This window comes from Lithobates pipiens, unplaced genomic scaffold (assembly GCF_037356315.1).
Source record: "Lithobates pipiens isolate NorthernLeopardFrog02 unplaced genomic scaffold, aLitPip1_a1.2 Scaffold_13, whole genome shotgun sequence".
NCBI lineage: Eukaryota > Metazoa > Chordata > Amphibia > Anura > Ranidae > Lithobates > Lithobates pipiens.
The window spans coordinates 488740814-488755740 of record NW_027507718.1 but is presented as its reverse complement, the minus strand read 5'-3'; the positions used below and the strand labels follow the sequence as shown (position 1 = coordinate 488755740).

Sequence of the window (14927 nt, the reverse complement as noted above, 5' to 3'; positions counted from 1 at the left end):
CTGGACTCACCGACTTCCTTAGTCTTCCTGACTCTCAAGGTTGTCAGCCTTTCCCAGTCCCTTACACGGACTACAGTCTCCCACAGGGCAACCCACTCTTCAGCCAGCAGCAAGCTGCTCACACTCCTCCATGTGTTCTCCACTCCTCCACACCCATCTACAGCTTCCTGTCTTGCTTTTTAAAGACACTGCCTTAACAGGTGGGTTAATCAATTGTATTCCCTTAAAGAGAGCACAACCCAAACAGAGGGGAAATATAGCGTCCTTCCAGGACCCAGCCACGGCGTCCATTACATATCCCCCCCCTGTGTTTCGATCCGGAGGGAGGAACACCAGCACCCATCATGATGGTTGGGACACCTCTGTGCTGGCTGTCAGCCACGTAGGCCCAACCTTTTTTCCGGGTGCGCTTCCAGGAACATTCCCCCCTGGATCTTAACAGGTTCCTATATTGTCCTATACTCAGCCTTCCTCTTCTTTTGGGGTCCCTGGGCTTATTCACTTTTCTTGGGGGAACTCTGCCTTCCTTGATCCCTCCTTTCAACTTACAAATACCCATTTTACCCTTCACCATCGGTATTTCTGGTTCAAAACAGTTTTTCTTGGTACCCACTGCAACCAAATCATTGTTTACAGAACGAACTCTTAACAGATCACAGCTTTCCAATTCGGTGTTTGTTAGAAGAAGACCTGAGGAGGGACTACATCCGACGGGACCATAGCACAGCTCCATCTCACCCGTTGTCCAACACTCCATGTGTACCTGTTCTAACAAACTACCCTGACCCAAGCATAAACCATTTTTTCCAGGTGTACAGATTACATTGTTACGGCAACCAACATTAACACTTTCTCCCATAGTGTCTCCGGGCACCTTAACTTGTACCTCTGGGCCAGTGACAGAAAGCATCTCTGCTACTGCTGAGTCCATTCTGGGCCCTTCCTTCTCATGAGGCCTAGCGGGTAAGGCAGTATCTGCGCCCTCTACTGACCACTGCTCCGCCGTACCTCGGACCACACCAGCCGAGATGTTGCTAGTCATCACATCAGACGGAGAGACCTCTGATATCTCAAGCAGTTCTCTCGTGTGCCTTCCATACCAATCAATAACTAGAAGTACGCTCACAGAGAATCTGGAGATCCTGTGCCAAATGGTTAACCATTGGTCCCACCAATTCCACTGTTTGTCATGGTTTCCCAGCACTGCCTGTACCACCTGGCTCCACCCATTGGTGCTACGCAGCACCACCTGGTCCAACTGCGGCGGAGATACCCAAGTATACAGTAAGTTCATCTTTACCAACTCTAGCATTTCTAGTAAAGTTTCTGTCATCTCTAAACATCCCATGTCTAAACACCAGAACTTTCTAGGGTCTTCTACCCTGTCCAAGACATGGAGGGGCTCAGCGACTGCAGGTTGAGAAGGTGAGACATTTGAAGAGACCTCATCCTCCTTGGAGGTACTCATCATCACGGCCTGTTGCTCCCCTGGAGAGCTGTCAGACACATGTCTCACACTTATCCCTTCTGCACCAGTGTTGGTGAGCCTCTGCAGGTTATTATAAGTCACACTATCACTTTGATACTTCATATCATTTAGCTGTGGGGCTGTGGACAACACATCTGCGATGCCAGTGCCCTGAACTGTTTCTTCAGAGGGGAGGGCAGCAACCTTTGCAGGGACCAAGACGCCCTCAACCACCAGCGGCTCTGCGATCCCCCTGTCTGGCATAGCAGTTGTGTCCACACCCTGGTTACTTAAGCTAGCCTTATCCAGCATGGCTAACAATTGTTTGGCCCAGCTCTCCCAGTCCATTGTGGTTCCACCATGGGTGTTCCACAGCGTTGCATCACCTGCTGTAGAAAGCCGCACAGAAACATGGGATTCATTAGCTTTAACTGCACATTCCTCACTTCTATATACATCATTTTGTAACACCATACTTTTATCAACGTTGCATTGGGGTGATGCTTCATCAGCTAAAGCTTGGTGCAGCACACCATTCTGAACACCTTTTTCTGGTGGCACTACAGACACATCCAGCTTTGTACACTCAGCTTTTGCAGGCTGAATTAACCCCTTGCCCACTGGGCTACACGTAGGGTTGTGGGGCTGTGCCCACACGCTTTCACTGTGTGAATTAGTCCCCCCTTGTTCCACCAGCATAGCACCAGAGCCATCCTGGACAGCCTCTGACTCCAACACATGGAGACCCCATGAGACTTCCATGGACAATCCTGTGCCTCTGCCTGTCATGGGAGATCTCCTACTCTCATCACTGGTAGTGAACACATTACCAACCTCACTCTCAGATATGACATTACAAGAAATACATGTTTCAATGTCATTACACTCATCACGTTTAGCAATAGTATCACTTTTGTTAGTACGATCATTAGCATTCTCATTACATGTAGACACAACTGCTGTTTTTGTGGTTTGTTTATGAGCCACCATAACCTCTGAGCGACTCTTCACAGCACCTGCTCTCTGTAAAGGGGCACTTTTGCCTATTTGGGCAGCTCCATAGCTGACCTGGGAAACTCTCTGCTCCAACACTGCAAGCTCCTTGGAAGTTTCCCTGGGCAACCCTGCAGCAGCTGTCACTAGGGAACATGGTACCAGCACTGTTTTGGTCACCCCTAGCTCAATTTTCCCAGCCATCTGCTGGATCATAGCAGGCATATGCAGAGTCCCCATGTCCTTTTCAGTCTTTAGCCCTGCGTCTAGTTGGGCTTTACGCTGCGCCTCCCCACTGCTCTGGGTAGCACAATGCAGAAAGTCTATGTCCATTTGTACCGCGGATCTCCCCACTGGACATACTCCCACTTCACTGGGTTCAGCATCATAAACTGAAACAGTCTTACCAGTTCCTGCAGCTGGTGTCATAGCCTTCACTTGAGTGCGTTGTCTCACTGGTGTGGTGTCTCCACAGGCTGACTCCCCCATGTGGCCATGGAGCAAAACTGCAGCCTTTCTGGACCCACTGACGCCCCCTGTAGGTAACACAAGATCCTTGTTGCTAGGGGTAACTGCAGACTTGCGCTCCAAAGCAGGTTGGCTATACCTCATGCAGGATTCAGGCTGATATACTCTCCTTTCTGGACTGACCCCTTTTCCTAAGCGGTCATGACAGAAAACTTTACGTTTCTCTGGATTTCCAAATCCTAGGCCTTCTGGCGACACTTCTCCCGTCCTGGAGCATTGCTGGCGGCCCATGATACGATGGAACTCTCCTCTAAGAAGGATTTCCTCTTTAAACTTGCTGTAGTCATCCTGGTCCCCATCCATCAAATGGTAAACCGACCGGAACTCTATCCGCAATAAGGTTTGCAACAGTTTTGGCCACCGGTCCCTAGGCCATTTTCTCTTTACAGCAACTTTTTCAAATTTTACAAGGAAGTCTCCCACCTCCTCTGTAGGCAGCATGGGTTGCACATAGTCAGAGGCCAAGATCTCAGCCCCTTGCAGTGCACCCGACTCTTTGCGATTCCGCTGGAACCATTCATTCGCTGTCTCACATGTCACTGGCCCCTTTTTACTGGTCCTACAAGGTGGAGACATCTTCTCAGGCCATGCTGAGCTCACTTCTTGGCATCTCCTCCATGACTGGCTCTCACTCGTTGCCATTGGATACCACTTCTGAGGACACAGCTGATCACAATCATTAGTAGATGAGCTCCAGAATTCATCAACCTCCCATCCAGCTTGGTTATTCCACAAACATTCCTGTGACAAGGGGCAATGGGCAACAGCATGTCCCCACTCACTACAACTAATGCAGCGCAGAGGCCTCCTTGCGTCATGCTGTGGCACCTTTGGGCTCAGGCTGCCAGGAACAACATCTCTTTCACTTCTCCTTTAACTCGGGGTGACATAATCAATTTACCCCAGATCACAGCGATGTCAGACTCAGACAAATTCTCTGGTGTGGCTGGGGCATGTGGTGAAATACCCTCTAGCCACAATAGCCGCTCTCTGGCTTTAGCAAGGATTGCTTCCTTTTTTTGCTTTGACCGTCCCATCCTTGCAATCACATGCACACAGCAGCTTGTAACAGTTCTCAGCAAAGAAGGAGAAAAAAAAAAAAATCTGATGTTTGATTCTTCCTTCACAGGTACACAACCCGCATGCAACACAGTCCATCAAATAAACGTATATGCAATGCTGTTCGCCTGGCTGCCACACACAGCTAGCAGCAGTTCCTGATGCGACTCACCATGGAGCAAGGACCCGGACTCCACCGTCTACATGCCCGCATTCTCCACCACTTGTAATGTTCGGGGTGATTAAACTCAATTGGTAGATGCACGTTTTAGTCTACATCAGGCAGGCGGTTTATGGTTAAGGGCCTGGTAGCCCACGTTTATTATAAGAAAACAAAATATTAGTTCATCCAGTAATCCCACGCAGGGGTTTAAATTCATTCAGCACACAAATGAACATACCAAGCCACCTGGCTCTCAATTGTCAACAGTTCCTCTGCTTGCTCCCAACAGATTTGTCAACTCTTTCCAGCCCCCTGGACTCACCGACTTCCTTAGTCTTCCTGACTCTCAAGGTTGTCAGCCTTTCCCAGTCCCTTACACGGACTACAGTCTCCCACAGGGCAACCCACTCTTCAGCCAGCAGCAAGCTGCTCACACTCCTCCATGTGTTCTCCACTCCTCCACACCCATCTACAGCTTCCTGTCTTGCTTTTTAAAGACACTGCCTTAACAGGTGGGTTAATCAATTGTATTCCCTTAAAGAGAGCACAACCCAAACAGAGGGGAAATATAGCGTCCTTCCAGGACCCAGCCACGGCGTCCATTACATGCCATAAACTCTCCCCTTTGCAGGGAGGAGACCACAGAGCGTATTGACTGCATTCAGAAGGACCGGATGCGTAAAAACAGGTTGAGATCCTTCAGATCCAGGATAGGTCTGACACCTCCATTTGGCTTTGGAATGGTGAAGAGATTCGAGTAAAAGCCTGAACCCTGTTCTTTTGGGTCCACTTACACTATCACCCCCTGGAATAGTAAGTGATCTAAGGCCAGAAATAGTGGTCTTTGCTTTACTGGATCCCTGGGGATCCTTGACCTTAGGAAGCGAGAAGGTGGAATCTCCTGAAACTCTAGCTTGTAGCCCAGAGATAGCGAGGAGGTTACCCACTTGTCCCGGATCCCTTCCCGCCAGGCTTCTGCAAACTGCAGGAGCCTTCCCCCCACTCGGCTGAGCCTGGGTGCCCCTTCACAAGGAAGCTTTTGAGCAGAAAAAGAACGCCTAAATGATGGTCGTTTGCTCTTTTTGATTGGAAGGAGAGTAGATTTACCCCCTGAAACTTTTTGGACAAACTTGTCTAATTCTTCTCCAAATAAACGTTCCCCCTTAAACGGAAACCCAATCAAATGCTTCTTGCATGATAGCTTAGCTGCCCAATTTTTTAGCCATAGGGCCCTTCGCATGTGTACCAGGAGAGACAAACAAGATGCTTGTTGGATAGAATCCAAAATCGCATCAATCATAAAACACAGAATTTGCAGTATTTATGCATAATCCTCCACTTCCTCACTGGGAAGATAGCCAAGCATCTGCTTAACCTGTTCCTTGAGGAACTGACACAACCTCACAGCTGCGATTGTAGGTTGCACTACAGTGCCAGTCATGGAAAAGGAGGCTTTCAATAATGTTTCCAGCTTCTAATCAGTTGGATCCTTAAATACCTGAGCATTATCCAAAAGGACAGGTCAGGTTTCTATTGACACAAGAAACAGCCGCATCGACAGATGGGACCCCCCATTTCTTGGTGAAACTTTCCTCCAGAAGATAAAGCATAGAAAACCTTTTAGGAGGAGCAAACAGTTTATCGGGATGTCCCCAATCCTCATACAACAATTTATCCATTAAGGGATGAATTGGAAAGGAAAAGGCAGTCTGTGGGATTTTCCTGACCCCCAGGGAAGAAACAGAGGATGTGGCAACCTCAGCAGCGGGCATTCTGAATGTGGTACGCACCAACTCAGTATAATATTGGACTGTTTTCTGAGTGCCTGGGAGGAGGGGACTCTCTCCTCTTCCTCTGACTCATCCAACTGCTCATGATCCCTGTCCCAAGATAGGGATCTCTCCTCATTGTAGGAGGTGTCATCTGAAAGAGGAATCTCAGCAGAGGGAGGGGATCTACCCCTTTTTCTGCTATCTTTTAGGGAAGCTGAAATAAAATTCATGATTCTCCCTTCAAAACCCTCCAATGTAGCCTTAAGGGAGTCTTCAGTGACATATACCGGATGCTTACTGCTCACAGCTCCTGTGTCTTCCACTTACAGCTGGCGCTGGTGCTCTGGGCTTTTAAAAATTGCCGCTTGGCGCCTGCGCAGTAAAGCTCCGTGCACGCCGATGTGCACGGCTCACAACCACAGGATTTTTTGGGTTCCTTCTCAGAGGAATCTCTTACCTGGACCTTGTAAAAGACTCTGCCAGAAACTTTTGTGCCACTTTGTAAATAGTACACCAAGTCTGGTTTTCCCAGAGCCCAGTCTTCCAATAGGAGAGGACTTGCAGGCAAAACCTTGTTTCTTCGGCTGACGAGGCCCGGGTACCATATCATCTTGGGAGTCAAAATATGATGTATGTCCCGTGATGTATGATCAAGAAAAAAAAAAAATTCTTTTTTTTTTATAATTTTTCCAAAGATTTGTGGCAAAAATAACATCTTCAAAAGAATCAATGTGCCTTTCAACAAATACCTTGGTGTGTCACCTTTCTAAAACGGGATCATTTGGGGGTGTTTCTACTGTCTTGGCATTTTAGGGCCTCCAAAAATGTGATAGGTAGTCAGGAAATTCAATACCCTTAAAAGCCTGAAGGTGGTCATTGGATTTTGGGTATGTGGCTAGGCTGCCAAAAAGTCTCACACATATGGTATCCCCATACTCAGGAGAAGTAGCAGAATGTGTTTTGGGGTGTAATTCCATGTATACCAAAAGCATGTTTGAGATATACTGTATCTCATTAAAGTCACAAGTTTGTCTGAAAAAAAGATAAAACAATATTTTTTTGCATTTTCCAAAAACTCATGGCAAAAAATATAATGTTCTATATTCCATTTGTTGGTGGAACAATCACAAGTGAAATATAAGGATTGCACATTAATCAATCAATTTGCATGAATTAATTAGGTTATGAATAACATGTTTGGCATGTTTATATATCAGCACGAATACTTTGCCCCGTACACACGGTCAGAGATACTGACAACCAAATTAATTCCGGAAGAGGTCCGGAAGTGATGTTGCATACACACGGTCGGACTCAGTTGTCGGAAACTCAGATTGTACATAACGTGATGGTGTTATTTCGTTACGACGGGACTACGTTCAGGCTAGTAGCCAATAGCTTTGGTCTACGAATTTGATCTGAGCATGCGTGGCACTTTGTCCGTCGGAGTAGGCTACACATGATTGGAGTATGTCCGATCGGAGCATTTTGTCGAAAAATTTTACTGGCAAGTTGGAAAAGTTGGTCCGTCGGATATTCCGACAGAAACAGTCCGATGCAGACCACACACAGTCGGAATATCCGACAAAACGGTGCGATAGGAAACATTCCGTCGGAATCTCCGACCGTGTGTACAGGGGCTAAGAGTCACATAGGTAACATAGGAGGACTATACAGCACTTACTGATTGATTAATGACATTAGTTTATAACGAAGGACATTATGCATGTTATTTAAGTGAATATTTTATTAATGGAATTTATTATTTTGATGTTGGTTTGGCATGTTATGTTTTGATATGTTTTTAATCTAATATAGAAGAGCAGTTGTTTTTGGAAATAAATGTGCCTAAGCAGCTTAATGAGAGAAACTAAATTTTTAGTTTAGCAAAATTTTAGTAGTCAATAATTTTACAGCAAACTCCATGTTTTCAAAATCATTCTGGTCAGCCTCAAACAAGAACACCACCATTGTTAGGATGGTGGAGACAGAAAAATATAGATCAGGTCGATGTTTGCAAAAAGAGAGAGCTTTGAGAGCCTTCTGATTGTCTAAAGAGTTTATTTAGTGCATTCTTCTGTGATGAAGAAATTTCAACTTTCAAAATACCATACCATAATACTGTAAGTTCAAATTCTGCATTCTATATTATTTACAATAACATTTTGCAACATCCCCACTACAGTCAGTTGATATGTCTATCAAGTAAATTACATTTTTTTCAGACATTTTGCTCTTCAGACTCACATGGCAAGCTTAATTTCATTTGTGTAGGCTACAATGAAAAAAACAAAACAAAACAAAAAAAAAAAACAATAATAATTGTTCATATATAGAACTTATGTATTCAAAATTTTAATTTAGTCAAAAGTTATTTTTTTTCAAAAGCAATAGTGTCCATGGGAGTGACTGCATACACAAAGCATGACAAGCCTTCATTAGAGCCACCAAATGATGGGCAAACACCGAAACTGAATGACAGGGACTGCCAAACACTAATAAGGATTGCGGATAAACACTCAGCTCAAAGTTGCTATTTCCATAAAATGTTCTGCAGACAACTTTACAAGGCCAATACCAACGCAAGAGATGAAGCCAGTGACAACGTTTAATTTAAATTTTTGATTTTTGTTTGCTGGTGAAGTCTCAAATGTTTTAAAACAATATTTAGCTTTTCTGACCTGCTTCAGTTTAGGTAACTTATGCCTGTAAAGATGCTTGCAAAAAGTATATAATGCAGCAGATTTTCAGATGCAAAGGTATCAACCAGGTGCTGAAGGGATACCATGAATAGCGTCAAAGAAGAAGATAGATGAGTGGTTAACTCCCATATGTCTGCTGTATGTCAGCTCTGTCATTTAATAATGTTATACCGAATTTCAGTTTTCTGCTATATTATTTATTTTCACAGGAGGGTGCTAAAATGGAAATGTCTGCGGGATTCTTCCTACTTTTCCTGCTCTTTTCTCTAGGTATGTCTTCCTAACCAAATGACTTAGTTGCAGGGAATGTCAAATATAAAAGCAAAGACTAAAGCATACATGGACTTTAAAACGTATATTTATTTGTGTCCAATTTTGGAAAATTAGAAAAAAAGTTTAGCGTTTACCAGGCCCATCCTGTATTTATGATTAAAAGTGAGATTTTACAATACATATCTAACCCACCCCCCCCCCCCCCAAAAAAATCCCCCAAAAATGTAATACATTGCAGCTCACCAATAATTTTATTTTATTTCAAGTTTTGTTTTTTCTTTTTTGAACTGGTCATTTTGCCAGAATTTCAAATGAAAAATAGGAAAAGCAGGTTCTAAAAAAGTTTGTTTGTTTTTCTAATCATTACTTGGGTCAAATAGATGTTCATTTTCGACCACAGTGACAAGAAAATTCGAAGAAGCAGGTTGAGAAAAGTTTCTAGAATGGTAACAGTGTTCAGCATGTGGCAGTGGTGGAACTACCAGGGTCGTAGCAGTCGTAGTTGTGACTGAGCCTTGGAGTTCCACTACTGTGGGGGAGGCCGAAAAGCCTGGGAAGTGGCTCCAGGGTTTCTGGCCGCAGTTATGAGCACAGAGGGGGTTATTTACTAAAGGCAAATCCACTTTGCACTACAAGTGCAAACTACAAGTGCAAAGTGCACTTGAAATTGCACTAAAAGTGTACTTGGAAGTGCAGTTACTGTAGATCCAAGTGGGGGGGGGGGGGGGGCATGCAAAGAAAATAAAAAAATAGCATTTTAGCTTGCATATGATTGGATAATAAAATCAGCAGAGCTTCCGCTCATTTCAGATCTACCCCTCAGATTTACAGCGACTGCATTTCCAAATGCACTTCCAGTGCAATTAAAAGTATACTTTGCCCTTGTAGTTTGCACTTGTAGTGCAACATGGATTTGCCTTTTGTAAATAACCCCCAGAGTGTCTATTACACTCTCTCTCACACTGCCCAGACCACCCCTCCCCTCCTCACACAAACACTCAGACAGGAGAGGAAAGAACTAGAGAGAGCAGGATCTTCTCCTCATCTTGCCCCCTCCTGTGTGTCCCTGTGGCCTCACTCACATGCCAATCCCTGGTAGCTCAATGCCTCGCAAAGGGAAAATCATCTAGTGCAGGAAAGGCCAGCATGCACTCCCTCCACAAGGGATCCACAGCTCTCCGGGACAGCCTTCCTTCATAATTCAGCTTCTTAGTGATTGAAAAGAAGGCAACACACAGGTGGGTCAGACATTGAGGGGACTGAAGAGAGTGCATTGTCACCTCCAGAGCTCCTCTAACAACACAGCATCCTGCTGGGGTTTCCCTGGTGTGGTGCACTACAATCCTCAGCATGCTCTGCCATGCTATGTGTATGTATAGCACAGGCTAGTAGGCCTTGCTTGCTGACCACTCCAGGGCCCAAGACTCCATCTATGGTGAGTGAAGCGTCCCTCCCATCCGCTCTTATCTCGCCAGTCTGTGAGCACACTAATGTAAGGGAGAGTTCTGTGGACTGTAATGTAAAGGGGGACTCTGATGTAAGTGGGGGCTTTGGTGAGTAGAGACCCCCTTACATCAGGATTCCCAGAGTACCCCTTACATCAGTGTTCCCCTTTACATTACAATCCACAGAGCTCCTCCTTAGGGTCCTTTCACATGGCCGGACTCTGCCAATCGGATATCCCTGCTCAGCGGGAGATCTCTCCACTGATCTTCGCCGAGCAGGCAGATGATAGGTGCATGTCTTCTCCACTTGTGCAGAGCGGACACGGGCACAGCTCACTGTTCTTTATGGGCCGGCCTGCCTGTCATCCAATCCACTAGACGGATGGTGGATTGATCCCCATCTATCTGTTTCATTGGATCGGATGCAGGCAGGTGTAAATGGACACAGCTGTTTACATCCACCTCCCCACATAGAACAATGGGTTCTCCAATCGCTTTGCACATGCCCTTATAGTGCAAGTGGAAATTCTGAAGACTCTGAAGCAACAGGGGTTCTGGGAACCCTGATTAAAGGGGAATGCTGGGAATGATGATGTACGTGGATTCTCCATCTACCAGAGATCCCCATATATATCAGAGTCTGCAGTGTTCCCCCTTACATCAGAGTTCTCACTGTTCTTTCTTAAATCAAAGTCCCCAGAGTTCTCCCTTATATCAGAGTCTACACAGTCCCACCTTACAGGGTAAAGGAACCGTGCAAGTTCAGATGTAAATGGTAAACTGCATATTCAGATGTAAAGCAGAACTCCGTGGACTCTGATGTGGGGGGGGGGGACTCTTGTGATTAAATAAATACAATTAGAATGGTTATTTAATCACAAAATATATGTATAATGTACACTACAAAAAAAGAATTTGCTGTGCGCTGCTAAAGTCTTTGGGTTTGGCTTGAAGAAAAGGTGGCAACCCTGTCCAAGACGTCAGGAAGTGGTCCTGCTGCAGGATCATAATCAAGGGGCCCCCACTGGGAGTAAAAGACCCCAGGATTATTGGTAAAGGCCCTGGGACCAGATGTCAGGCGGGCCCTTCATGGTTCCTTGCAACGGGGCCTTGTAGGTTCTAGTTGTATGTTCTCTGGTATGTGTTTTTTGTTCAGTAAAGTTCATTCATTTCAAAATGAAATGTTAAAAGCAAAAAAAAATAAAAATCTTTCAAATGACAAACAAATGTTCTGAGAGTTTTCGGGACAAATTTTCCTCCCCAAGCAATCGACTCAGCTTAATTGCTTCTGATCAGTGCTTTCACACTGATCATCTGGAAGAAAACGGGGAAGAAAAACGCATGACCATTAAATCCTATGGAACTCTTCACACTGGTCAGTTTCAGGTCTGTTGCATTTCCAATTATCCCAATTGACGCATTACAATAATGTAAAAAATGCATCCAAAATGCACATTTTTGGTGCGTTTTTGAGTCTCATATCCTTTTTTCACAGGTGCAAAATACACCAGAAATGCGACAAAGATGCAGTAAAAAAAATCTATGTTTTTGCCACATTTTTGCAAAGAAGCAGTGTGAAAGTAACCAAAATCGCTCAGAAGGGAAGTCATGGCGATTTAATAGTTGATGTTGAATCACACATTGAACGGATGATAAAACTGAAGCATGTATGACTACCATTAGGTGGGACAGTTCTCTGTCTACAAAGTACAAGAGAACTATAATAGGTGGTCAGTTACTTTATAGGGTATGAAGGAGTGGAAAGAAAGTCAGTGTATAGAATGGAGAAATGTCACATGAAGGCATCACTTATTTTTTTGATGAAATGTTTGATTTATTGGATTTTTCTAATAACATTGTAATGTTATAATTCCTACCAGCTCTGTACCATGGTCCCTCTCTTTACATTACCAAAGGACGTCCCATCATTTTGCATATTATTCTGCTTTACATAAACCGCCCTCATTACTGGAGATAAAAAAAGAAAACGATCTGTTAATCTTAAAAGCCAACAATCTGCGTGTGGCAATCCAAAAATCTTAAGATGCTTTCATTGTATCTGATCTGTTTGTTTTGTCTTTACATATGAGGTATTGTGAAATGATATAAAACTTCAACTGACTCAATAGTAGAAGTATGTACCTCTGTTATGTATGTATTTATTATTTGTCAGGTAAAGAAAATAATATAATGGTTTATTTTTTTTTAAGGATCCCTTGGACAGATTAGAATGGCTAAGACTCCAAATGTCATCCCTACATCACTAAGAGGGACAGTCTCCCTCTCCTGTAGAACCCGTAAAGCTGTAAATGATGCAAATCCAAAATTCCATGCCTTACCCTGGAACCATCAGAAACCGGAACAATCTCCTCCTTTAATTATATATCACGCATATCGCCAAAATACCGCAGTTTCAGACCGATTCAGTAGAACTGTATCTATACCTGATGTCGTTCTTAAAATTACCAACTTTGAAATACCGAATGAAGATGACTATTACTACATAAAGCACATAGAACACCCGAAGACACAGTGATACGAAGCATTACAAATACCTTCTGCATGTGTGCATGTGTATTAGTATGCATGAAATCTGTATATACTTCCTCAATCTAAGGATCTTCATCTTACAGTTATCCACCTAGAATGAAATGGAAGGTGATCCCTGGATCATATAGAGAAGTGAAGCTATACTGGAGACTATGACCCCAACATATTGTCTTCAATTCCAAATTAAACAAAAGCATACTTTTGAAATTGTGTTTTGTCTGCCATGTTTGTACTATGTGAGCTACCACTTTATGAGACAGGAAGATTTAGAACAAACCTGTCATCAGTAAGTACATAGAAAATGGCCAACCACCTCTTCTCACTGTATAACAGGCACCCTCAGGGGCCATAATAAACCTTTAGGCATTGCAATTAGAGAGTCATTCATTGCCAGAATTTTGAGTCCAGGAAGAGCTAGAATTGTAAGAAGTGATCGTAAAGGCTCTTTTTTTTTAAATAACAAACATGTTATACTTACCTCCCGTGTGCAGTGGGTTTTGCACAGAGCAGCGTGGATTCTCCTCTTCTTGGGTGCCTCTTTGCTCCTCCTAACCCCTCCTTCCTTTGAGTGCCCCCTCAGCCAGCAGTTTGCTACAGGGGGCACCCAAGCCGAGTCAGAGCTCCATGTATCCATTCAGACACCTAACCTTGCCCAGCCCCCTCTCTGCCCTGACTGGCTGACTGACTTTGATTGACAGCCATGTGAGCCAATTGAGCCGCTGCTCTGTCTCAGCCAATCAGGAGGAGTGTACTGGATGGCTGAGGGGGTAATGGACATCGCTGGAGAGGGAAGGGGCTCAGGTAGGTGATGGGGGGGGGGGGGGCTGCTACACACAGAAGGTTTTTTTTTTATCTTAAGAGGGTCCCCAGGTGTGAGGAAAGGTTCAAGGCAAAGCATTGAGAAGTTGTGCTACACAGCCATCCATCACAATACCTGAAAATTGAATACAAAGGATCATAATCTAAAAAAAAAAAAAATCGCATGTGCACATTTAAATCCAAGGTTTGAGTGTATAACACCCTTTTAGTAAAAGGTAGAGTTGACCTAGTAAGCATTTTCCTTATGTCCCAGCTTCTTACCGCTCAACTTTTTACTTTTAGATATTTCCATCAAGTGTATTTAGTATTAAGGGAATATGGAAGATGAAGACTCTGGAGGCCTGGGGCACAACTACAGATCATGGGGCACCATATCATAATTTTGATGGGGCCTCCTGATGACCTCTTTCTGTGGTACCTGGCAGTTTTGAAGTAACAATAATATTTAGGGCACTTTCACACTGGCGTTGGGGGCATCGGAGGTAAAGTGCCGCTATTTTTAGCGATACTTTACCGTCATTTCTAGCAGCACAATTGCCCACAAAGTGCCCCTGCTGAATCGCTTTGTAGGCGCTTTGGCGGGCAGAGGCATTTTACGAGCGGTTAAAGAAAGGGAAGGGAGTAGATGTGGCGCTATACCTATAAAGTTCCTAGAATGGTATCATTAATATCGGCAAATATTTTGAAATATAAAAAAATAAAAAGTGTATATACTGTATGTGTACACCAATTTATATGTGCAAGAATAATTAATTAACTCTTTTTTCCATTCTAATAAGTGTAATTAATATGCATGCGACAAACGACTCCTCATTAGTAATCCATAAAATATAACATAAACAATTTCTTTCTCAAAAATGATAAATGTGATGGTGAACAATATGTTGTAAAAAGGGGTGATCAAAGACCCACTAGGGGTTAAATAATGACTGTAGTGAAAAGAATGTTCAAAATAGGTGAAATATAGTGTGTTGAGAAATAAGTCCAACTCAGGATTAGCCAATCAGTCCAAACAGTGCAAAGAAAATAGAGTGTTTCCACTTCAAAAAGAGAGATCCCCAACATGTGTATCCAAAAAAGAGCTCTTGTTGCCCTCACCAGATCTAAAGGAACCCCCCAGAGGAAAACCATACAGCAACACAGGGGCTCACACTG

General features: G+C 44.0%; 1 gene segment (V, D, J or C); it reads left to right on the top strand.

Moving 5' to 3' along the window:
- Positions 1–13160, top strand: part of LOC143975541 (Ig kappa chain V-I region S107A-like) — a 32358-nt gene extending 19198 nt beyond the window's left edge. The window contains 2 exon segments of the V gene segment in view: positions 8895–8955; positions 12614–13160. Coding sequence covers positions 8907–8955; positions 12614–12939 — 375 coding nt within the window.
- The last annotated feature ends 1767 nt before the right edge of the window (positions 13161–14927 follow it).